The sequence below is a fragment of the Bos indicus x Bos taurus genome, chromosome 4 (assembly GCF_003369695.1).
Source record: "Bos indicus x Bos taurus breed Angus x Brahman F1 hybrid chromosome 4, Bos_hybrid_MaternalHap_v2.0, whole genome shotgun sequence".
Lineage (NCBI taxonomy): Eukaryota > Metazoa > Chordata > Mammalia > Artiodactyla > Bovidae > Bos > Bos indicus x Bos taurus.
In genome coordinates this window covers 24,490,063-24,514,987 of record NC_040079.1, presented here as the reverse complement: position 1 = coordinate 24,514,987, position 24,925 = coordinate 24,490,063, and the positions used below count along the sequence as shown (strand labels likewise).

The following is a 24,925-nucleotide window of genomic DNA, read 5'->3' as shown; positions in this document are numbered from 1 at the left end:
CAATTACCCAACTCCATTGTAGCCCAAGAGCAAGCACAAGCAGTGTGTGAATAAACAGACGTGGCTGCTTTCCAATAAAACTATATTTATACAGATACAGGCTACGAGGCTGCAGTTTGCCGGCCCCTGATACACACAACCCCTCCTGGGTCTGGGGCTAGCAGGCTAGGTTTTTATCCAGCTGTGGACCCCATTGTGTGATGTCCCGGGAAAGCCCAACAAAGGCCACTGGCACAGGCCTGCTGTTAGAAATCCAGCCATGAGATAGCTAGCCAGGACAAGTATTTGCTACTCAGGTCACAAACAAGGGGAAACACCTAAATCATTACCTATTCAAAAAACAAAGTAAAAAGTAAGTAGTGGTTTGGTCGCTAAGTCGTGTCCGACTCTTACGACTCCATGGACTACAGCCTGCCGGGCTTCTCTGTCCATGGAATTCTCCAGGCAAGTGTACTGGAGTGGGTTGCTGTTTCCTTCTCTAGGGGATCTTCTCGACCCAGAAATTGAACCCAGGTCTCCTGCATTGCAGGCAGCTTCTTTACCGATTGAGCTACAAGGGAAGCCCTAAAAAGTAAGAATAAATACTAAAAATCTAAGAGCACTGCAGTCCACTAACAGACATTAGAGGGGTGAGCTGGGCAGCAGTCCTCACAGAGCTGCCTCCCATCCTGACTGTTACCACGTATGAGTGATGCTGTGGAAGCAGCCACAGTCATACCCTTCATGCCTGTAATCTGCACAGCACCAGTGTTCCCATGCATGGGGCCCCTGGTTCAAACTCCCTCTGACCCTGAGGGTAACGGCCAGTGACAGCTGGGAGCAGGGGCAGGGCTGGCCAGCCCGATGCCCAGGTTAGTAGCACCCAACCTGGCTCCCTTTCTCTTCTCAGGGGCTGGCTGCTCCCGTCCACAGAGCTTCTCTCCCAGGCTGGCCCACGGGAATTGTCTGCCTGGGGCCCCGGCGTTTTGGCTACTGAGTGTCTGCTTCTGTGGGTTCAGGTAGCTCCTGCTGCGTGCCATGAGGGGAGCCTCAGGACAGCCCCCTCCCCCTTTATTTTAACAAGGTCTCACTGAAGAGCTATGTACCACCCATCACAGGGGAGAATGGAGCACTGGCACACAACCAGCGCCCAGATGGTGGAAAAGGACACCTCATCTCAAAGCCTTCCCTTTGTTCCCTTCCAGTCACTCTCCATCCCCAAGGCAACCTCTCTTCTGACTTTAAATATCACAGGTCACTTTTGCCTGGCCTGGAATTTTGGATCAATGACATCACACAGTGTGACTCGGGTCTGGCTTCATTCCCTCGGCATTTCATTTGCATGATTCATCGTGGCATGTAGGTGTGGACCATCCACTCACTGCAGTGTGGTACTCTGCTCCGTGTGTCTGTGTCTGTCTGTCCTACTGCCGTTGGGCACTGGGGTGGCCCTGGGGCATGGGCCGCGCTTTGGGTGCGTCCGTGTGGAGGCTGAGCTGCATGGATGGGTCCCACCAGAGCGCAGGGAGGGAGAGGATGGGAGGGCTGGCCCCGGGCCCACCTCCTGAGCGCCTCCCTTGCCACCGAGGTCCCAGAGTCAGGCAGAATCTCAGGCCCTCCCCGAGTGGGCCACTCTACTTGGCTGCTGCCCCAGAACCACTCCCGACTGGCTGGCTGGCACTCAAGAGTGGGCTTTCAGCGCCGTGGGCCTTGAAGATTTGGAGGGGCAGGAGCAGAATGGGGAGCCAGGAGGCCTGCTATAGGGCAGCCCTGCTCTCATCCTCCCCCCATCCCCCAGGCTAGCACAGGGGGCCTTCAGCAAGCTCTGCGATCCCTCTTAGTGACAACCCCAGGCCAGAGCTGGCTGCCCACCCCCAGCAGATGCTCTCCAGGTGGGGTCAGAGGGCAGAACCCCATCCCCACCCTGTAACAAGACGCTTCGAAACGCGTTCTCTGGATTACTCATAATGCTGTTGCTGATGGCAGAGAGGAAAGAGAGCTTGGAATTCGTCAACTCTGGTCACCCAGGATGTCAGCCCATCTCTACCTGAGCGCCTGTGGCCCCTCCTGCTTCCTCCTCCACTCCCGCATCGAGGTGCCTGGCCTGGGCCAGCCTCCTGCCTCTGAGCCACCCTCACTGCTGTGCCTAAGGGAGGCTGGGCACAGGGTGTCAGGCTTCGTGGTAGGGCTGTGGCTCTTCCTGTACTGGAAAGACAGACTAACCCCTTTAAAACAACACCCTACCCGGGCCTCCTAATCCCTCGGTCTGCTGCCGACCATGTGAAGCCTGATCTGTGTGAGCGGGCAGCCGGCCCAGCAGCCGCCAAGCCACTGACCTGCAGTGGGCGGGGTGATGCCCGGCTGACTGGGCATCGCCAGGGAGTTGGGCTCCCCTACAAAGGTCAGGACGATGGGATAGCACCCTGGGGAAGGGGCAGAGCACCTTCAGCTCCTCCTTACAGTCTGTTTCAAGGACCCTGAGCGCGATGTACAAGCCTCCACCAGGAGAAGGAGCTTAGAGGGTGGGAGAGAGACCCGGGTCCTGAGAGAGCCTGGGGCTTCCTGGGGGCGCCTGGTCTTCTGGTCAGGGGAAAGAGAAAGGCCTCCCTTAGAACAAAGTGAACGATTTTAAAATGTCTAAGCATTTGGGGGGGAATGTCAAAATACTCCAATTCTTCAGAGGTCTGCTGGGATGGGAAGGCGGGCTGACCACTGTGCCTACAGCCTGCTGAGCGCTGGAGCCACAAACGCTGTGCCCAGAGCTCAAGAAAGGGGGGACGGGGCGGGGGTGGGGCTTCACACCCTGCTGCACCTCTGCCACCTGAGGCCACGGGCACAGGCAGGTATGTTTCCTCTCTCTTCTCACCATGCAGTTTCCTACCAACCACTATCAGAAACAGTGTATCCTCATTCCTCTGAAGCTTATAAGCAGCACTGCTGCGCCTGTCTTCCTGACCAGACACTGAGCCGCCAGACTGAGCAGGGTCCCATCTGGGTCTCCCCGATCCGGTGTGGGGAAGGTGCCCTCATGATGCTCCTTGTAATGGAGCCCCGGGCTGGGGAGATACAGGCACAGCCTGGGGAGCAGGACTTTAGCTGGGGGAGGGGTTCTGTCCGTGGAGGTGGCTCTCCCCCATCCCCCTGCAGGCCCACATTCTCCTTGCCCTTGCGCCCCCCAAACCCCGCACTGCACCTGCTTCTCTCAGGTCCTGGGATGCAGCCAACGCAGGAGTACATTTGGCATCCTACTCCTTCCTTAGCAGCCAGTTCAAAAACAACCCTGGTAAATATTTTTCCGCGGGAGCACGTTGTCGTTCCCACAGCCACCTTCCCCCCCTCCCGAAGCTGTGAAAATCGCCAGATGTGTACGGGTTTCTCAGCTGCCCCTGGAAACCTCCGCCAGGGACCAGTCGACACTCCCGGCCCAAAAACAAAACAAAGACCAAGAGCCAGAGGGAAGTCCCGCACTGACGGCCGGTGGCCGCTGGGAGCCAAGGGAGCAAGCTCTGTGAAAGGCAGCCTGCGATTTTCCCAGGGAACGACAGGTTTCCACCTGCTGGAAGCTGAAGGTGAAGGCCGCGGGCTCAGCTTTCCAAATGTCCAAACTTTTTTTTTTTTCCTGTCCTGGAGAGAAGCCTCCCCTTCTAGGAATAACACCTGCATCTTTCTTGCTGCAGGAAAATCCACGTTGGGACGCAGTGCCCACACTAAATGTGCAGCGCTTTGGAAGACAGGGGGTGGGTAGGAGCTGAGGTCAGTGTGCTCCCGGCTTGAAACCCCACTCAACTCTACAAAGTGGGTTAAATAAAGCCCCAACCCCATCACCCATGACTCTGCTCTGCACTTGGCCCAGAGAAGCAGGGGGAAGGCAGACTACCCCTCCCCTTGCAGAGCAGGAAACCTGGGTTTCTTTGGTGTTGGAGGACTGGCTAGTGGGGAGTGGGGGTCTGGTCGGGTGCTGCTTAAAAGAACAAACAATCCTCCCGAATGAATATGGCCGAACAATTGAGGGCAAGCCCCGCCCCCTGTCCCCCACCAAGGCCTGCAGGAAAAGTTAAAAGCCATGTTCCTTTTAAACAAAGCCAAGTTGTCCTCATGTTTGGGCCTTAGAGCCCAGTCAAGGAAGCTCAGTTTCCTATTCACCCCGCCTAGGAAGTGAATCAGGAATCCCAGGATCACGCCCGGCCACAGCCAGGTATCCAAATGACTGAAAAGTCACCTCCAAAAAGTAGTAGTCAAGGGGTCAATTCCAGTTGAGCTATATCAAATCCTAAAAGATGATGCTGTGAAAGTGCTGCACTCAATATGCCAGCAAAGTTAGAAAACTCAGCAGTGGCCACAGGACTGGAAAAGGTCAGTTTTTACTCCAATCCCAGAGAAAGGCAATGCCAAAGAATGTTCAAACTACCACACAATTGCACTCATCTCACATGCTAGCAAAGTAATGCTCAAAATTCTCCAAGCCAGGCTTCAGCAGTACATGAACCGAGAACTTCTAGATGTTCAAGAGAATTTAGAAAAGGCAGAGGAACCAGAGATCAGATTGCCAATATTCGTTGGATTATTGAAAAAGCAAGAGCATTCCAGAAAAACACCTGCTTTATTGACTACGCCAAAGCCTTTGACTGTGTGGATCACAACAAACTGTGGAAAATTCTGAAAGAGATGGGAATACCAGACCACCTGACCTGCCTCCTGAGAAATCTGTATTCAGGTCAAGAAGCAACAGTTAGAACCAGACATGGAACAACGAACTGGTTCCAAACTGGGAAAGGAGTACGTCAAGGCTGTATACTGTCACCCTACTTATTTAACTTATATGCAGAGTACATCATGCGAAATGCCGGGCTGGATGAAGCACAAGCTGGAATCAAGACTGCTGGGAGAAATATCAATAACCTCAGATAAGCAGATGACACCACCCTTATGGCAGAAAGCAAAGAAAAACTAAAGAGCCTCTTGATGAAAGTGAAAGAGGACAGTGAAAAAGCTGGCTTAACACTCAACATTCAAAAAATGAAGATCATGGCATCCAGTCCCATCACTTCATGGCAAATAGAGGGAAAAACAATGGAAACAGTGACAGACTTTATTTTCTTGGGCTCCAAAATCACTGCAGATGGGACTGCAGCCATGAAATTAAAAGACACTTGCTCTTTGGAAGAAAAGCTATGACCAACCTAGACAGCATAATAAAAAGCAGAGACGACCAACAAAGGCTTGTCTGGTCAAAGCTATGGTTTTTCCCATCATGTATGGATGTGAGAGTTGGACTATAAAGAAAGCTGAATGCTGAAAAATTGATGCTTTTGGACTGTGGTGTTGGAGAAGATCCCTGAGAGTCCCTTGGACTGCAAGATCAAACCAGTGAATCTTAAAGGAAATTAGTCCTGAATATTCATTGGAAGGATTGATGCTGAAGCTGAAATTCCAATAGTTTGGCCACCTGATGCAAAAAGCTGATCATTGGAAATGACCCTGATTTGGGGAAGGACTGAAGACAGGAGGAGAAGGGTACAACAGAGGATGAGATGGTTGGATGGCATCACCAGCTTGATGGACATGAGTTTGGGCAAGCTCTGGTAGTTGGTGATGTGCACAGACTGGAGGCCTGTCGTGCTCCAGTCCATGGGGTCACAAGAAGTCAGACATGACTGAGCGATCGAACTGAACTGAACTGAAAAGTAGCCGAGGAGGCTCCACGTCACCAGAACAGCAGGTGCGAACACCCACACCCCATGCAGTGATTTCACAGTTGTTCTTTTCAGAAGAAACTAGAAGCAAAATGAAATGTTTCCTTCCAAGGTTCCAAAGGTCAGGACGGGGTTCAGGGTTGCTTGGGTCACACAAGGGTGATTCTGAAGTCAGACCCAGGGCTCCTTCTCCTAGGTGGAGAACGGGAGGCACCACTTCTTGTTCTCGGCCTCACAGGCTCCTGACCCTACTGTTCCCCACTCTCTTCACTGCATCTCACCACCCTCCGAGTGGGTGCAGAAGCCTGGATGTCTGGGCCAAGTGTTTCTGGTATCCCTACATCTCAAGCACTAAGACAGAAGTGCTCAAGTGGAAGACTGACTCGTAAACAACCATGATCCTCCTGCCTCGAATTTCCCATCTGAAAAGTGGGTGCAGTGCTCTGGAGGTGGCACATCCAGGGCCAGAGGATTTCAGGGAGGCTGGTCCTTTATAGACTGGTCTTTGCTTTTAGAGTGGTAGCATCATGACTAAAGATGCAGCCAGAGGAGTAGCTGATGCCCACCCCTCAGGCTGGGGAAGCAGGGCCCAGAGAGAGGCAGAGTTACAGAGCAGACAGGGCCGGATGTGGCTCAGTATACGGTCCTCTGTGACTACTCTGGGTATGTCCTCTGCTCTAGAAGCCGTGCAGACATCGCTTTCCTCTGCATCCCTGGGTCATACCGTCAGAACCAGAAAGTGAAAGTGAAAGTCACTCAGTAGCATTCGACTCTTTGCAACCACATGGACTATACAGTCCATGGAATTCTGAAGTGGGTAGCCTTTCCCTTCTTCAGGGGATCTTCTCAACCCAGGGATCAAACTCAGGTCTACCACATTGCAGGCAGATTCTTAACCGTCTGAGCTACCAGGGAAGCTCAAGAATACTAGAGTGGGTAGCCTATCCCTTCTCCAAGCGAACTTCCCCACCCAGGGATCGAACAGGGGTCTCCTGCATTGCAGGCAGATTCTTTACCAGCTGAACTACCCAGGAAGCCATCAGAACCAGAGGGACCCTAGAAATCATGGATTCCCTCTCCATCAAGGGAAAGATGGGCAAACAGATAGTCAGCATCCTGGGCAACAGGTCACGCCTCCTTTGGTAACCAGAACTCTGTGGTCCAATTCCCAGGTGGCTGTCTATCCTGGGGGCATATGCCCTACGCTCCCGGTAGGGCCTGACTCTCAAAAAGCTAGCTGTCCATAGCATAAGCTCTCTAGTGCCCTGACCCACTGTATCTGCAGAGAAGTTGACACCGGGATAACTCGAGGTGGGTGGGGGGTGGTAAGCAATCTTGCATGATGCTCTAAGGGTCTTCTGGTAAAGGGGTGCATTGGGGAGTAGGCTGACAGCACAGCACAGTGGGAAGGCAGGGACCCAGCCCATGCTAGTCAGCAGTGCCCCCTAAAGCTGGGGTGCACGACTAAGCCTGCCTGAGCAAGGGGCTCCCAGCTCATGAACCTGCCTGGGAGAAGGTAGGGGCCTCACCTGCCAGTGGCAGCTTGGGAAGCACAGGCAAGCTGGTGACTCAGCAGACAAAAACAAACTCTTTTCAGCCATTTGGTTCCCTGAATCCCAGGAAAATGACAGACTGAGGGTGGATGAGGTCTTAGCACTGAGTGGAAAGTTCCAGCATCACTACCTCTGGTGAGCCATTTTAGGGTGCTGGCTCTGGAAGCCCCCTTCTCCAAGGCTTGAGACAGGATGACAGAGTCAGATCGAACTGGAAAAGGAGATGTCACGATCAGGGGCTCAAAAGAGCAGGGCAGAGGCGCAACAGGAAGGAAGCTGGAAGTAACTGGCAAACTGCGTTTGCTCCCATTGGAGCGAAAAGGTCAACCATCAGAAGACGCACAACCAGTCTTCATGATGCCTCCAACTTCCATGTGAGAAACGCTTTGACCTTTAAGCACCCAGGAGAGGCCACTAGCCTTGAATGCCACTCATCCTGCCCAGACTCAGGTACAAGCAGCTTTCCTAGTGGCCACAGCCTTCCAGAAGTTTCCTATGAAGCCCCTAAGGAAGGAGGGCCTGCTCCTGCTCCATCACCACGTCAAGAAGATCTTGCTTAGGGGACTTCCCTGGGGGCCCACTGGTTAAGAATCTGCCTTCCAGTGCAAGGGATGAGGGTTTGATGCCCGGCTGGGGAATTAAGATCCCATATTCCATGGGGCGACTACTGAGCCCTTGTGCTCTGGAAGCCAAGTGCCGCAATGAAGATAATGTGTGTTGCAACTAAGACTTGGGGCAGCCAAACAAATAACAAGTAATGAATAAATAGAAGATCTGGCTTTGCGACACCCCAGACACAGCCAGTTGTGTTTTTACATTTGACTTGGTCCAGGTCTTTACATGGGCTTCTCAGGTGGCACGATGGTAAAGAATCCACCCGCCATGCAGGAGACTCAAGAGACAGAGCTTCGATCCCTGGGTCAGGAAGATCTCCCAGAGAAGGGAATGGCAACCCACTCCAGTATTCTTGCCTGGAGAATCCCATGGAGAGAGGAGTCTGGGGGCCTACAGTCCATGGGGGTCACAAAGAGTCAGCTGGACATGACTGAGCACACACACAGAGATCTTTACATAGGATTGTCTGGGTTTGGGCTCTGAAAGTCACCCTCTCAATCCTGGGTAAACTGGGACTGTTGGTCACTAACTTCACGCTGGCATCCCCCCAATAGATGTTCTATTAAAAAGAGGAAGGAAAAGAGGAAAAGGTTCCATGGTTAAGGTGTGCCTGAGGAACTTGGGGTTAAAGAAAAGTAATGAGGACCCCTCAGACCACTTCAGATCCTAGAATGTGTTGACTTTCCACCGAGGGGAGCACAGTAGGCAGCATTTCCCAAACGTTTTGGATCATGGTTCCCTTTTATTCATAAAACAATATTTTATTCATTTATCAAACATTTACTGAGAGCGTAATTATTAAAATTTTGAGTAGTACTGAGTGTTCTTTGGAAGGAATGATGCTAAAGCTGAAACTCCAGTACTTTGGCCACCTCATGTGAAGACGTGACTCATTGGAAAAGACTCTGATGCTGGGAGGGATTGGGAGCAGGAGGAGAAGGGGATGACAGAGGATGAGATGGCTGGATGGCATCACCGACTCGATGGACGTGAGTCTGAGTGAACTCTGGGAGTTGGTGATGAACAGGGAGGCCTGGCGTGCTGCGATTCATGGGGTCGCAAAGAATCGGACACGACTGAGCGACTGAACTGAACTGAAGTAAGTGTTCTTTTTGGACAGTTTGGGACACAGCTCATCTCCCTGAATTGTGAAAGGGAAAAAAAACCCATATGGTGCTAGCCCAGATTTACCATCTCGGTAAACAGAGGCACAGGACACGCCCCACTGGCGTTTATTGTGGAGAAAACCAAAGGCAGCTCCGAGAGGAGTTCCTATCTTCCTCCTACCTCTTGCTTTGTGAGGAGCTACTTGTTTGCCTGGTTTTCATCAGAGGCTGGATTGTAAACCCCAGGGCCTCCTTCCCTCCCCGGAGAAAGAAAATATAGAGGTGGCTGTGCAAAGACCAATGGCATGCTTCACTGGTTGGCTTGGCTAGAGTCACTGGGAGTTTGGCACAGAGTCACGGTGAGGAAGGATGGAGAAAGGAAGCTACAGAGAAGGAGAGACTCAGACCCACGTGCTGGACAGGGCAGTGGAGCACGGGTGGCGGGAGGAGCACTTATCCAGGGTGAAAAAAGAGAAACGGACTATTCACAATAGCCAAGACAGGAAGCAACCTAAATGTCCACTGACAGTTAAGTGCATAAAGAAGATGTAGAGTGTGTGTGTGTGTGTATAATTTATACACATGCAGTGAGTAACTACTCAACCATAAAAGAGTGAAATATGCCATTTGCACCAACATGGATGGACTTAAGAGATTCTCATACTAAGTCTGACAAAGAAAAACAACTATTATTTATCATTTCTATGTGTAATCTAGAAAATAGTACAAATCAACTTATTTACAAAGCAGAAACAGACTCACAGACACAGAAAACAAATTTACAGTTACCAAAGGGGAAGAGGGGGAGGGAGGCATAAATTAGGAGTATGGGCTTAATAGATATGCATCACTATAGATTCCCTGGAGAAGGGAATGGCTATCCACTGCAGTATTCTAGCCTGGAGAATTTCAGGGACAGAGGAGCCTGGCAGGCTACAGTTTATAGGGTTGCAAAGAGTTGGACACCACTGAATGACTAGGGACTTCCTGGGTGGCTGAGTGGACAAAGACTCTGTCTGCAATGCAGGAGATGTGGATTCAATCCCTGGGTCAGGAAGATCCCCTGGAGGAAGGCATGGCAACCCACTCCAGGATTCTTGCCTGGAGAATCCCATGCACAGAGAAGCCTGGAGGGCTGCAGTCCACGGGGACATAAAGAGTCGGAGGGGACACAAAGAGTCGGACACGACTGGGGCGACTGAGCATAAGTACCACTATATTGAAAAATAAAGAACAAGGACCTCCTGAAGAAACACAGGGAAGTATGTTTAATTGATAACCTATAATGGAAAGAATCTGAAGCGTCCACTTGAAAATAACACAGTATCGTAAATCAACTATAGCTAAATAAAATTTGAAGAAAAAAGGAAAAAGAGCCATGTGATGGGAGACTCCATTTCACAGGGTGATGGGCAGAAGAACCTCAGAGGCTGCCAGGGTCAGGATCTGAGGGGCTTCAGGAAAGCCTGTATTGACTTGAAGCCCAAAAGTGAAGGGCAGTGCCCCGTAAGGGTGAGGTGAGAAGCACCTGGGTGGGAACTAGGAAGGAAGGCACCTGACCATCGGAGCCCCTTCTTAGCTAAGCACACCCTCATCCAGGACTACAGCGTACAACTAATCCCCCAGAACCAGGGCCCTCGTCCTGAGTGGCCCGGCTGCAGTGACTCAATGGGAAAAGGTCACGGAGGAGAAAGCTCAGCCCAGCGAGGCCACGGCAGATGCGCCAGTTTGGGAGGGGGCAGTGGCAGGATCTGTTTCATCACACCTCACCTTGGGTTAGAGCTGAAGTCAACTAAAGAAATAAAACTAAAGTATTGTCAGGCCCATCACTGACATGACATATGAAATATTCAACCCTCACCGAGGAAGGCAGGAGGAGACAAGCCAGGAAACAAGTCTGAAATCACAAGGCTAGTAAGCGACAATGTGCTCAGTTGCTCAGTCATGTCCAACTCTGTGACCCCACGAACTGCAGCCTGCCAGGCTCCTCTGTCCACGGAATCCTCCAGACAAGAATACTGGAGTGGGTTGCCATTTTCTCCTCCAGGGAATCTTCCTGACCCAGAGAACCCCTGCATTGACAGGTGGTTTCTTTACTACTGAGCCACTTGGGATTCAAGCTTCTGACTTTGAAGCCTGGGGCGCTATGCCAGGAGATTTCTATTTTTCTTCTCTTTGACTACAGACAGAACTCTCAAAGGACTTCTTTTGTGGAGACCAACTCTATAGAACAGATAATTGCAGAGCCTCACCAAGTGAATGGGATGTGAATTGGATGCCTCCCAACTGACCTACTCTTCGTTTTCCCCTCCAGGAGTGTACGCCAAGCTCTTGGAGGCTCCTAAAACAGTTCACAGAACCTCTCCAGGTTTAAGGGTCACTGGCCTCCAGCTGCTGCTCTCGCAAGAGTCCATGGACAAAACTCCTAAGAACAGTACCTCCCGCTGCCCTGCACTTGCCCTGCTGAGGCAGGAAGAGGAGCATGGGACACAGAAACTCTTCTTTCCCATCCAGAGAAATGTGGGGGACAGGAGTCCCCCATGCTTGCCCTGGCTGAGGCGCTGCTCATGGGATGGCCCCAGGGCACCTGGCTCACTGGTGCAGCTCGTGGCTGAGGGACTGGAGAGGGAGGGAGCTGTGTTTCCCTGAGCATCACAAGGAGCTGCTCCACCAATACGAAAAGGCTGGAGCTGCAAAAAGCAAGGACCAAGCTGGACGTGGCTGAGCCAGAAGGTGGCAAAGCCTCAGGTCACAGGGGCCAACTGCTTGTTTCACTTGTGCAGACAGATGCAAAGTGGATCTTACTACAAGGTAGGAGGACTGAGGGAAGAGAAAACCAGTGAGCAGGACCATGATAGCATGTGCCAGGGACCTATTCCAATATCCATCATCCTTCACTTCTTCACAACAGAAGCCCTGATTGTTGGTTAGGCACATGTCTGCCTGAAATAAAGCTCACTCTTCCCGCTTCCCTTGCAGCTACATGTGATCATAGGACCAAGTTTCATTCAACAAACTGTAACTGGATGGGGTGTATGTGGTTTCTAGCAGAAGAGCTGCAGCCTTCTTGTTCTTTTCTCCTGACAACTGGAGCCTGAGTAGCCACCTTGGACCACAAGGCAGCTCACCCTCCTGCCTCTGTGTCCACTCCGCCATGGATGAGGCCAGCCTCCCTACCACCTGCTTCTCTGCTGGAGTCAGGTCAGGAGCCTCATAGTTGGAAAGCCCGAACTGGCAGACAAGATTTCAGGTTCAAATACAGCTCGCTCTGCCTCTTGCTCACTCACTCAGCAAATATTTATCGAATACCTACTATGTGCCGGGTACTCTTGTGGATGCTATGGCTACAGCACTGACCAACAGAAGTCCCTGCCCTTGTGGAACTCAGGGAAAAGACAAAGAAATGAATGCCCATCGGGAGAGATGGAGAAAAGTCTCAGGGGAGAAGGGGTGGGGGTGTGGAGGCCCGAAAGCTTCTCTGAGAAGGTGGCACTGCAGCAGAGAGCTGAAGGAAATGTCAGATGTGGCAGGCAGACATTGGGAATAAGAGCTGCTTATGTGATCTACCATGGCCCTTGGTGCCTGGGGCCTCCATTTGCCCTCTCTGGAATAATCTGTGAGATAGAGGCTGTCCATAGGCAACCTCTGTGGCCCTGGCTGGAAAGTCTCACTCCAGTCAGCAGGATCTGGCAGATTAGCAGAGGAATCAGACCAGATGGAGACGGAGGGATCCCTCGGACAGAGCTCTATGAATTTCTGCTGCAAAGGGGGCATGGGTTCAACCCCACCTTGCCTACGTTCAGTTGAAGAATTACAAAGTGTCCTGGCCTTCCCACTGTCCCTTCCATGCTGACCTGAACTGGAAGGTTAGGGGTCAGACAACTGTGGGCTCCCAGGTCAGTCCATGCATCTCCAGGGGTCCAGCTCTGGGAGGGTCCTCTGCACCCCAAGCTAGAGCTGCACGGCCAGCCACACATGGACATTCCTCCACACTCTCTTCCCACTGGGCTGAGGCCCACCGCCTTCCGGCCATGACAATTGGCGGACAGGGTGCCACCCTGCACCCTGGCCCTAGGGAAGTTGGAGGTGGCTGACCCGAGGGGTGTAAGGCTACAAAGGAAGAGAGGGTGGTGGTGGTGCGTGCCAGGGCAAGGGGTGGGGACAGTGGGAGGATGGGTGGCTGGAAGGCCAAGAGGCTGGAGATCTGTGCTGGTTGTGGGAGTGGTCCACAGCAGTGCCTGTATGAGAGCACAGGGTGGGGACACATGAGGAGGGGCCACGTGGGGAGGGGGCTCGTGGGGTGGGGGCTCATGGGGTGGGGGCTCATGGGGTGGGGGCTCGTGGGGAGGGGGCTCGTGGGGAGGGGGCTCGTGGGGTGGGGCCACGTGGGGAGGGGGCAGGTGGGGAGGGGCTGCTCCTGAATCTGCAAATGATGCTGCATTTGTGCACTAGTCCTGGAACAATGACTTCTCACCTGCTCTTTGTTCTGGATTCTGACTCCATGCTGCGGATACCAGAGGCGCCCAGGCAATGGGAGACAAGACACGCAATCACGACGCGTGGGGCCAGCACTCTGACAGGGGAGCCTAAATCTTCAGTGACAAAGTGGCTCCAAGCCTCAGTGTACCTGGCCAGTGGAGGGGTGGGGAGAGAGCCTGGGCACCCAGCAGAGATGTCACCACCAACCATGCAGCCCTGTCTTCACAGGGTCGGAGGGAGTTTCTCCAATGCCCAGGGAAGAATGAGCCCTGAGGTTGAGTACATTTACTAGTGGCTGCGGCTGCAGACACGCACATGCACACACGTCCCCAAGAGGCCCAGAGAACTTCAGCAAGTTCATCCCCTCATCTGAAAAAACGAGGGGGCGTAGAAGATGACTTCCAAAAGGCTCCCTGCTCTAGAATTCTGTGTTCTCTGACTTTCTGGGTTATTCAGAAGTACTGTGGAAACCACCCTTTGTTGACTGAATTCTATTTTGAACAGCCAGCAGGCTGCCTACTTGAAGGTATCTTATGGACTGCTGCTGCTAAGTCACTTCAGTCGTGTCTGACTCTGTGCGACCCCATAGACGGCAGCCCACCAGGCTCCCCAGTCCCTGGGATTCTCCAGGCAAGAACACTGGAGTGGGTTGCCATTTCCTTCTCCAATCTTATGGACTACACTGTTGCAAATACAAGGAGGCTCCTTACCGTGTATCTTTTGTGTAGATTTTCTTGAAGGCTTTCCCTACAGAGAATACCTAGAGCTGTGATTACCTACCGGTGTGGCCTGAAGAGTGGTGATCCCAGATCTGCCACCTGATGTTCTAACAGCCCCACAAAGTGGACAGGACACAGGACAAGGAGAGAAGCACACCACTACGTGGGGTTGGCTGGGGATGAAACGAGACACGGACACCCCCTGCTGAGCCCCCTGCCCTGCATCCTACATGGTGGGCATGACTAGGAAGTAAGCCTCGAGCTGAGGACAGAGCTCCAGCCTCCTCTCAGTCTGATGAAGTCTATAGGCAGGCTTGGGTTCGGACGGCTGGGCAGGGAGTGGGCAGAGGGTGGTCACTCCCCTTCTCCAGGAACGTGGGAGGATATCCACTCTGGCTCGAGCTTGTACTTGGCAGCCCTGCACAGGATCCCAGGGGGTGTGAAGAAGCCGGCCCTTCCTGGGGTAAGGATCGTCTACATTCCGATGCCCCTCCCAAGAAGTGCCAAGTGCTGTTCGGAGGGTTCCTTTCCCTTCCCTTAGGAGCTGAGCGGTCCTCACAGCGGCCACCTGGCTGGTCTGTATTCCCACGCCCGGAAGTCCTGAACCTCTGTGGTTGCTTCCAGTGGCTCTGGCTGCTGCAGAAAGAGCCTGGTGGCCAGCATCACCACAGGGGTTCGAGCTGGCCTCATGCCTCCCACTTCCAGAGCGCCTGAAAAGCCAGGGGCTGGGGCCAGTTCCCCTCAAGTTTCCCAGTCCAGATAACATTTCCTGAGCTTAGTGCCCAGTGCTGCACTGGGCCCTGGAGGACAGATGAATGTGCTACCGGCTCTGCCCTGAGGGGCTCCCTGAGTGGTGGAGGAGACGCCCTCACAGACCCTGGAACAGGACTGGGTTCCCTCTAGGAAAGCTCGGCAGAGGTGATACCAGAAGGATGGACGGGGTTAATGCTCCAACCCTCCCCACCCAGGGGGATTCACCCCAGGTGGAATTCCCATCCTTTCTGGGCTTCCAAAGCGGGGGCAGAGATATCAAAACCCTACTCAGCAGGACCCCTTCCTCTCCCTCCAAATTTTGAGGAAAAAAGCAAAGGCAGGGAGCTGCCTGTCCCCCCACCTCTGTGCCCTGGCTTCTCTAGGTCCTGGGCGACCCCCAGAGGGCCCTCCCTCCCTGATGGCCACACCCTGCAGCTCTGGCCAAGCAGCCACCTGGTGTCTCCGGGAGTCTTTCCTCAACCTCCCCAGCCCGTCCGCACCTCCCTCTCAGCCTGCTGGAACCAGTCTCCTCCCAGTACCGCCCCCTCTTTGTCTAGCTCACTCCTGCCTCAAAGCCCAAACAGCACCTCACTGGAACACCCGCTGTCCCCAGCCCCACCCCATGGAATGTTCTTTCTGGGCTCTGAAAGTTCACCTCCTCCCCAAAGCCTCCGTGCAGTTCATTGACTCCCTCAGCTCAAGAAGCCCCCATCATATCCCCAGCTTCTGATCCACGTCTTCGCTACACCCTGCAATTCATTCTGCCTCAGGCCACCCTAGGAAGGATCTCTCACCCCCTGCTGATCCTTTTATTTTAAAATCCCTGTCTAGGACTTCCCTGGTGGTCCAGTGGTTAAGACTCTGTGCTCCCAATGCAGGGAGCACTGGTTTAATCCCAGGTCAGGGAACTAAAGTCCCGCGTGTTGCATGGGGTGGCCAAAAAATTAATTAATTAAAAAATAAAATAAAATCCCTGTATAACCCCTGCCTCACTTTGTCCAAATCACCCCTTCCCAAATCCTGCCACTTCTCCACATATGCCACCCTTTCCACCAACACGTGGCACTTTAAGCTTCAGTTTTTTGTTACTGCTTAGCAATTGACACAGACATTAGCAGAATCTTGATGCTGGGGGAAGAGCGCGTATGGCTTATTAACCATAAAAGCCAGGATTTTTTGAGTTCTGATGGTGAGTTGGGCACAACGGCAAACTCATTAATATGTTATCTCTCATTTTCAGAACAACCTGCAAGATGGAGATTTGTTGTCATTTTTTACAGACTCAAAGACGTTCACTATCTGGTCTTCAGTCATGTAAGTCTGTCTGATCCAAAGTTCGAGTGTTTTCAACCACCTCTAGCTGCCTTTCCCTTGCCTAAGATTCATCCATCGAATGACACAATCAGACCCTTAAGACAGTGCTCAGTCAACCTGTCCTTTCGGCAAAAGCCCAGAAATGTCACAGTGACACTAGATGTTCCCCTGCTCTTTCATTCTGTCTTACAGATATGGAAACAGGTTTAGAGGTACAATTTGCCATATGGTTCAACCAAGTGGATATCAAACCAGAAAGGGGTCTAAATGGGTTGTCGGCACCAGGCTGGATGCTGCTGACGCTGTGTGACCCAGCTACAATAGAAGGTAAGATCCCAGGGCCCTGTCGGATATAATTCATTTGTTCTACTTGAAACCTTGCTTAGAACTAAATCACAGGATTCCAGCAGTTTGGGGGTTCACCCTCCCAGATGACTGCAACTCAGCCAGCCATACCTTCAGAAGAGCAGAGATGAAGCCGTCCTTACTGGGTCCCTATGGTGTGCTCAGTCATGTCCAACGCTTTGCGACCCCATGGACTATAGCCCGCCAGGCTACTCTCTCTGTCCATGGGATTCTCCAGGCAAGAATACTGGAGTGGGTTGCCATTCCCTTCTCCAGGGGATCTTCCCAACTCTGCCACAGTCTGCACCCTTCAGCCTTCTCTGGTCTCAGTATAGCAAATAATAATGTTAATAGTGATATTCCCTTGCCAGCTAACACTCTTCAACACACTTCCCGTTATCACTACATACAATGGTAGCATTTTAGGAACCGGACACCTGGGCTCAGAAAGTCCAAGTGATTTGCTGGTGGGAGAGGAAGCAGGGTTATGGTTCCTCTTTTCTTTACCACAGATGGAGCTCCTACCATACTCCATGCCCCATGCTAGGCTTGAAGAGGGCTTCTTGGAAGAGACAGGGTTTCTGGGCAGTGCACAGGTGCCAAGGAAGAGAGTCCCAGCCTCGAAGCCAGCAAGGAGTGGGGCTTGGAGCTCTTTGCATTTTATGGGTGGCTCCAGACAGAGTGACCTCTGAGGACAGAGGAGCAGGGGTCTCATCCCACAGCCTCCACCTTCTCCTTCAAGCTCAGCTCCTGAAGCTCAGAGGCACTGGGAACTACCCCAGCCTTCCTAACACAGCCCATCTCCCTTCTGGATGGTGCTAAGAGGCTCCTGGCAGAAAGGGTGTGCGTCGGGTCCACACTGAGGTCCATTTGCCTGAGAGCAGGACTGAGAAGAGACGCCCCACTCCTGCATCTGCTCAGCCCTGCAGGTTGTGCAAATCTGCAGTGTTCCTCACACTGGAATCCCTCCTGCAGGCGTCACCTCTTCACCCACTCACCCCTTTCAGGCCAGGCTGTGGAGTCTCAGGGCCACTCCCTGGAGGATGCCCAAACCTACTTGCTCCTTGAGAGCCTGCCCCTTGCCATGAGCAAAGTTCCCTCTGACGAAGAAAACAGAGTGCACTGCCATGCCACCCCACCCTTCCCCTAAGACTTTAGTCCAGAAGGCAGCACCTACCAAGAAGAGCAAGATCCCCTCTCTGTCTCAACTGTCACCACAGCCCTCCTGACTCTAGAATGGAAACAGGGCTCTTTCTCCCTGCAGACACCTGCTCTGGTGGGCAAGAAAGAAATGCTTCTCTCTCCTGGGGCTGAGACTCCTAGCTGTTCCTAGGGACTCTGGGACAGTACCTGTCCCACCAGATTTTCACCTTTAGAAGAAATATGGGAGATGTGTCTATGGCACAGTCCAGGCTGGTTTCATGAGAGAGAAATTCTTTTCTCTACAAAGGGCTGGGAGGGACTCTCACCTTCCTGGCCGTGTACAGGGAAGGGAGTTGTTCCCTCGGTGCCCTGGAGGCAGGGGCCCCACTCAGGTGAGTCTGGGATTGTGGAGAATCCACTTATTCCCTCCCCCTTTCCACCTGCCCCAGCACAGGTTCAAGTGAGCTGAGTGACCACATGCACTCAGCAGAACGCGAAACACATGGCCTCGAGGGCCGTTACTGGAGGTTTGTCACCTGTTTCGGGGACTTCCTCATAAGCTCCAAGCCTGCCGCTCTGCCTGGAATTAACGACGACACAATACTGTCCCTTACCGCTCCAACGCGGAGAAAAAAGTGATCAGACGCTGGGGGTCCAGTGGAAGCATGGAGGCTCGCGGTGCCCCAAGTCCCAACTCTAGAACAGCGAGCCCACTCAGCGCCGGAGCGCCCCTGTTTGCCCGAACAGAACCCATCGCAACTCCACCCACGTGGAGATCCGGACGACCCACGCTCGGATCCCGGCACCTGCGGCGTTCTCCGGGGGTGGGAAGGGGCCTGGCTGGTGCAAGGTCAGGGCTCCGCGTGTGGCCCCGGGTAGTAGTGGGCGCAGGGGCTGCTCCCGGGTCCCGCCACGAGGCAGGGCGGGTTTCCCAGCAGCGGGCCCGGCCGGGGGCGCACCGGCACAAGGGGAGTCCCGGCGGAGCCCAGCCACCATCACTCACCATTACCGGAGAGCACCAGCGGCAGCGGCAGCAAAAACGCCGAGAGCAACAGCGCGGAGCGCATCGTGTCCTAGGCGCGGGCGCGGAGCAGGTGGCTGCGGACTTGGCCAAGGGTCCGGGCGGCGGGAGCGTCTGGACGCCTCTCCGGGAGGCCTGGCTGTGGCTCCGACGGCCGGGCGGTGGCCCGAGCGTCCCGAGTCGCGCTCCGGTGGCCCCTCCTCGCGGCCGCTGCGGCAGAGCCAGCCGAGGCGCCGAGCCAGGCGGCAGAGGAGCGGCAGGCAGCTGCGTCGCGGGCGGTGTCTGCGCGGCTGCGGCCCGGCCGGCGGCTGCGGCGACTCCGGTCCCGTCCGCGCCGGCCCCCGCCCCCTCCCCTCCCCTTCCCCAGGAGCGCGCGGGCGGGGCGGCGCTGGGCGGAGAACAATGAGCCGAGGAGGAAACTCCGCCCTGGCGCGCGGCGGGCGGGGGAGCGCGGCCGGCTCCCGGCTCCCGGCTCCCGGCTCCGGGCTCCGGGCTCCAGGCTTCTGGCGGGCGGCCCCTGCTCGGGGCAGAGGGGATGGGGGGATGTGAGCGTGAGCGCCGGGAGGCGCGGTAGCCGGGGAGATTCCCGGCACCAGACCGCCCCCTGCCCGCCCTGGAGCGCAGGTGTCTCCCGCGATACTTTTGAGGCGAGTCTGGCGGGACCGCCCCCCCCCCTCAACACTGCCGCGTTCCTGTTCGCCCAGATCCAGAGCTAGAAGGCTCCCAAGGCTGTGTGTTCTCCACGGAGCGCTCCAGGCCTCCCGGCTGCAGCGCGTTTTGTTGCAAAGCCTGAGGAGCGCGTCTCCCACCTGCCAGGTGCAACTCACTTGCGGGCGGGCCCGCATCGCGCACGATTTATGAGCAGGTCTGCGCTATAGGGTTTGCACCATAGGGTCTGCACCCAGCAATCTGGACTAATTAGTTGTTCAGCTTTTCTAAACCGACCTCACTTGTGAATGGAGGTGATGGGGAAAGAAATGCAAAACCAAACAAAAAACAAGACAAAATATTGAAGGATTAATCATATGTGCCACTTGGTGTTCTAAGGGCTTTGCATATATTAAATCATTTGTTCTTCGCAACAGCGATGTTTTCAGCTTCGTTTTGTAGGTATGGAATTGACTGAAAAAGGCTTTTTCAGTGATATGAAGATCACAGAACTGGTAACTATCAGACCTGCTTCTGAAAGTAGTTTGGAGAAAATACTTTGCGCAGTGCCTGGCATATAGCAATTGCTCAGTATTATTATTGTTCTTACTCTTGCTATATCAAGAACAACAATGAAAATTTAGGGCTTCGATTTAAAACCGACTTGAGCTCAAAACCTAGCTATGTCCATCTATTAGCTGTAAAACCCTGGGCACGTTATTCCGTGTACCTCAGCTCTTTCCATCTGTAAAACAGGGATAACACTACCTAGCCCAGAGGGTTGCTATGAAACTTATCTAAGATAAAATGCTTAGCACAGGGCCGGGAACACAGACAGTCTGCGGGAATGAAGAGGCCCCGTTCCCAGTACTGGAAGGAGAAATTTGCAGACCCGGGGTAGCGGTGGGAATTGAATTCCATAAACCGAGTAAACCCGGTGAAAGAACAAAGACCTCCCCCTCGGTTAGGTGGTTTTTGTTTTCAAAAGCTGCTTGAATGATGCAGATCCTGGAATCCCCTGCGGAGGATGCTCAGGGGTGGCTCCGGGGCTGGGGTTGGGGGGAGGGGAAGCAGACCCAGAAGGGGAAAGATGATTAACTGGGGGGCAAGGGGTGGGGATGCGCTAGGATTTGGTTCAAGCGACTTCTGGGTTGATAAATGGAGTCTTTCTGCCAGATGGGTCCGGGGTGGGAAAGAAGGGGTGTCCCCAGAGCCCAGCCCCGTGCCAGGACCCAGCCCAGTGGACTCCTCTAGCCCCTCGAGGGGGCTACACGCATACGCTGCCCTAAAGGCACAGGATCTTTGAAGCAGAGAAGGAAGCGGGGGCACTCTGGCTAGGGTTTTTTGCGGCAGCAGGCTGGGCTTGGGACTGGCTGACCTGCCTGTTTTCTTCAGGAAGTTTCTGCAGGATCATTCTGGCCCCGTTTTCCATGCCGCATATGGGAAAGACAGAGTATGTTCCCTATAAATACTGTGGTGGGGGCGGGGCGGGGGGGGGGTGCTGTGACTATCTTTGATATTTTTTAGTACTGTTCCCCTTATATCTGTGCCAACAAAAGGCTTGTTTCTCTTTCTGAAACCAAGCAGTGTGCTTAAAAAGTTGGGATTTTAAAATTAGTGTATTGTGTGCTCTCTGATTTAAACAGTAATTTTGCACTCAATCGGTGGCTCCAAAAATCTAGAAAAGAGCATGTTAACTCACAAAGGGAGAGTGTATACTTCAAATTCACATGATGTGGGATTGGTCCTATTACTGTGCAAAATTAAAATGAGAGCAGACATCTCTGGCATATGAAAAGGACAGCTCTTTGTAGCCAGAGACTTGGCAAAATCAGAAACGCCCTGAACCGTCCCCAGTAGCCAGCAGCAGCGGGTCTTCCCCTCACCTTATGCAGATGGGGTTTCCAGGACTGAGGCTGGCCAGGCAGGAACATTGGCTGTGGTCAGTAAGCAGAACTGCTCCAGGCACCTGGCCTAAGCCCTGGGCCCCCTTTAACATAACACTTCCACCAACTAGTTCACTGGCTCTGAAAGTCAAAACTCAAAGGACTTTTAAAAAAATAATAATTTTATTTATTTATATATATATTTGGGGCCATGCTAGGTCTTGGTTGCTGTGAAGGCTTTTCTCTGGTTGTGATGAGTGGGGCAGGGGGCACTACTCTCAAGCTGTTGAAGGAAAGAGTGTGTTCCCTATAAATACAATGGGATGTGTGTGCAGGCTTCTCATTGCGGTAGCTTCTCTAGTTGCGGAGCATGGGCTCTAGGCACACAGGCTTCAGTAGTCGCGGCAGGTGGGCTCAGGAGTTTCAGCTTCCAGAGCACAGGCTCAATGGTTGCGGTGCACAGGCTTCGTTGCTCCACGGCATGTGGGATCTTCCTGAACCAGGGATCAGACCTGGGTCTCTTGCACTGGCAGGCAGATTCTTTACCACTGAGCCACCAGGAAAGCCCTGAGAGCACTTTGAGATGCTAGTCCATCATCCTTCTGAGATTTATTACATTTTCGTTACATGTAGCATGCATTAGCTCCCCTAGGAGACTTTCAACTGTTTTTCTTTTTTGCTTTAGACAATTATATTTATTAACATATTATTTTGAAATAATTTTAGACTAAGAGAGTTACAAGGAAAGTGCAAGAGTTCCTGAATATCCTTTACATTGCTTCCTTTAGGATTAGCGTCTAAAGAAAACATGGCACAATGACCAAAAAAAGAAAATTAACATCAGTTCAATACTATTTACTAATTAAGGCCTCAATCAAATTTTGCGACCTTTTATTTTTTATGTACTTTCTCTGGCACAGGAAGTTATCCAGGATCCCACGTTTCATCTAGTTTTCCTGTCCAGTTTCTTCTCCAGCTTATGAGAGTTCCTCGGTCTTTTTTATTTATGACATTGACAGATGTTTTCAGCTTCTTAATGTGGGTTATCTCTTATTCGCCTGCTTCCTCAGATCACCCGGAATAGCACATCACATCATAAATATAGATACAGACGCAGATATAGATCCTGAAAGCAAACATGAATGCCAACTCGTATTACATAGGCATCTATGGCACAGGTTGAAAATGGTTTTTCCCATGGTCCCTGTCAGTCAAAGTTCGCTGTTATAATACTTGGCCCCACATTTAATTTAACGATGCTGCTGACCTCATCCTTAAATGCAGGTTTGATAAAGTTCTCCTGACCCTTATCCTAAACAACTTTCATCTCCCACCACAACATCTGCATCTAGGGTTAGGAGAAAGCCTCCAGCCATCACACCCACCAATAAAAAATAAAAGCACACACATCCATCCTGGGGCACATCACTGTTCATAAGGTGCCAAGGATGCTCTTACTTTGGCTTTCTAATCCCTGAGCTCTGAGTTCCCTGGGGGCCCAGATTGGAATTTCATTCAGCGTGGAATCTCAGTGCCCAGTTCAGTGGTCCCCACCCCAAGAAGGTGCTTGATACCCAAATGCTGAATAGATAGAGAAGTCCTTGGATTTCATCTCTGAAGCTGGGCTTTATCTCTGACTGCTAAGTTTTGTGATTCCATGAATATCAGCTGAGGTTCAAATTGGGCACCTCTTCCCAAAATCATACATTTACCTATTAGTATTCAACAGCATCTACACTGACAGCGTAGAATGCCAGGCTCTGTGCTCAGTGCTAAGAATGACAATGTGGATAGAATAGCCTCGGCCCTCCTGGAGGAGAAGCAACACCTATACACAGACATAGCTGAGGTGTTGTAGAGGCTATAACAAGTGTCATGAGCAGGCATGTGGGAAGCAGAGAGCAGGACAAACTCAGCATCACCTGGGGAGGTCAGGAATGGCTTGTGAGGAGGGAACAGGGTCTTGAAGAAGGTGTAGGACTTCACCAGGAGGAAAACAAAAAGCAAAGCACTTTGGACAGGTGGAGCAATGGGTGAAAGTGAAGAGGGGCCTGTAGGCCGGTGTTTTGTCTTAAGTAGAGTTCAAGGTGTGCGGGCAGGGATGGAAGATGGGACTGGAGAGGTGGGTGGGATGAGATTCTTAGACAATGGAGAATCCCCGAAGGGTCAGAAGCTGGAGGAGACAGGACCAACTTGCCAATGAGGGAGATCACTCTAGCTGCAGTGGACAGGGGCTCAGGGGGCAGATTCGAGACTGGAGGTGAGCACAGGGCTTTGGGAGGCTAAGGCACTTACTCCTACAGGGCCTGAGCTCAGACAGTGGTGGTGGGAAAGACGAGGAGGGGCTCTAGGCAGCTCCTTGGCCTCTTTGCTGTTTGTTCATCCCTATTTTCCTTAGACCTTAATCATAAAGATGAGCTCATTAGGCAATATTTAATTTAGCTCCTGATTTCTGCTTTTCTAAATATCCACAACGCCTAAACTGTTGATTCCTTTTCTGGATTAGAAGGAATAAGAATGAAGAATTAAACAGTTAAAGAATGACTGACTCTCTACCTCCAGCATCTGCTTAGTAAATCTGCAGGTGGGCCATGAGGGTAAGAGAATATTCAATTGCAGGCAGATCACCAGAGCAAGACAGAGTCCCAAGGAAGAGGGGAAGAAGTCAACAGGCCTGCACCCAATGGAAAGATGATGGCGAATCTGACCTCCTGCCTTAATAATTAATTGAGATTGTTTCCCCCTTTTTCCCTTTAAAAATTGTCATGGCTGAACAGAATCTTCGGAGCCAGGCCCTGCATACAAGTCCACTTTCTCTCCAGATTGCTGGCTTTTCTGAATAAAGCATCTTTCTTCTCTTTGAAACTTGCTCCTCCATTTATTGGCTGTTGAAGGGCAAGCAGTCAAACGTATGTTCAGTTACAGGGCCTGATGCATGAGGTATTTGGAGAGCAGAATCGATAGGACTTGGTGACTTGCTGGATGTGGGCATGGTATGTGTGCTATGTCGAGGGCATGGAGCCATGGAAGGAGTCTAGGCTTACTTGGGTTTCTGGGTGAATTATCAAGTGCCAAGGTTTAATGTCACCAACTGAGGTCGAGGACATAGCAGCAAGTTTGGGAGTAGAAAAAGAAGAGTCCTATTTTGAATGTGATGACTCTGAAGGCCCCTGAGGCACTCAGGGGCCATGTCTAGAAGTTTTATCTGTGACACTGAAGCTCTATCTGTGACACTGAAGCTCTGTCTGTGACACTGAGGTCAGGACAGGAAAGAGATTGGAGAGCCATCGGTGTGCAGGCAGGGGTGGAGACATGGCAGTGGTTATTACCCTGGGATGCTCTGCTGTGAGAAGAAGCTGGAGGCAGAGCCTTTCAGCTCTCATGGAATAGGCTGAGGAAGTGGAGATGGGGGATTTGGAGCTGCCTAGGAGGTAACCAAGAGAGAAGGGTGCCGTGGAAACAGAGAGAAGTGGATATTGTAGTAATAAGATGGTCTAGGGTCACCTGCTGTAAAAACTGAAATTTACAGATTGGATCTGGCAATGGGAGAGTCACTGGAAATCTCGTCTGGAGTGATCTGAACGACATACAGTAACTTGGGGGAGTGTATGGAGATGAGGAAACAGAGGCATTGAGTGTGGGAGGAGGGAAAATGTGGGGTCGAGGGAAAG

General features: G+C 52.4%; 1 protein-coding gene across 1 annotated transcript in view; it reads right to left on the bottom strand.

Annotated features, from left to right (window-relative positions):
* Positions 1-19,048, bottom strand: part of PODXL (podocalyxin like) — a 49,423-nt gene extending 30,375 nt beyond the window's left edge. The window contains exon 1 of the mRNA XM_027538966.1: positions 18,703-19,048. Coding sequence (XP_027394767.1) covers positions 18,703-18,766 — 64 coding nt within the window. The 5' untranslated portion in view covers positions 18,767-19,048. The remainder of the gene's footprint in view (positions 1-18,702) is intronic.
* Positions 19,049-24,925: the final 5,877 nt, after the last annotated feature.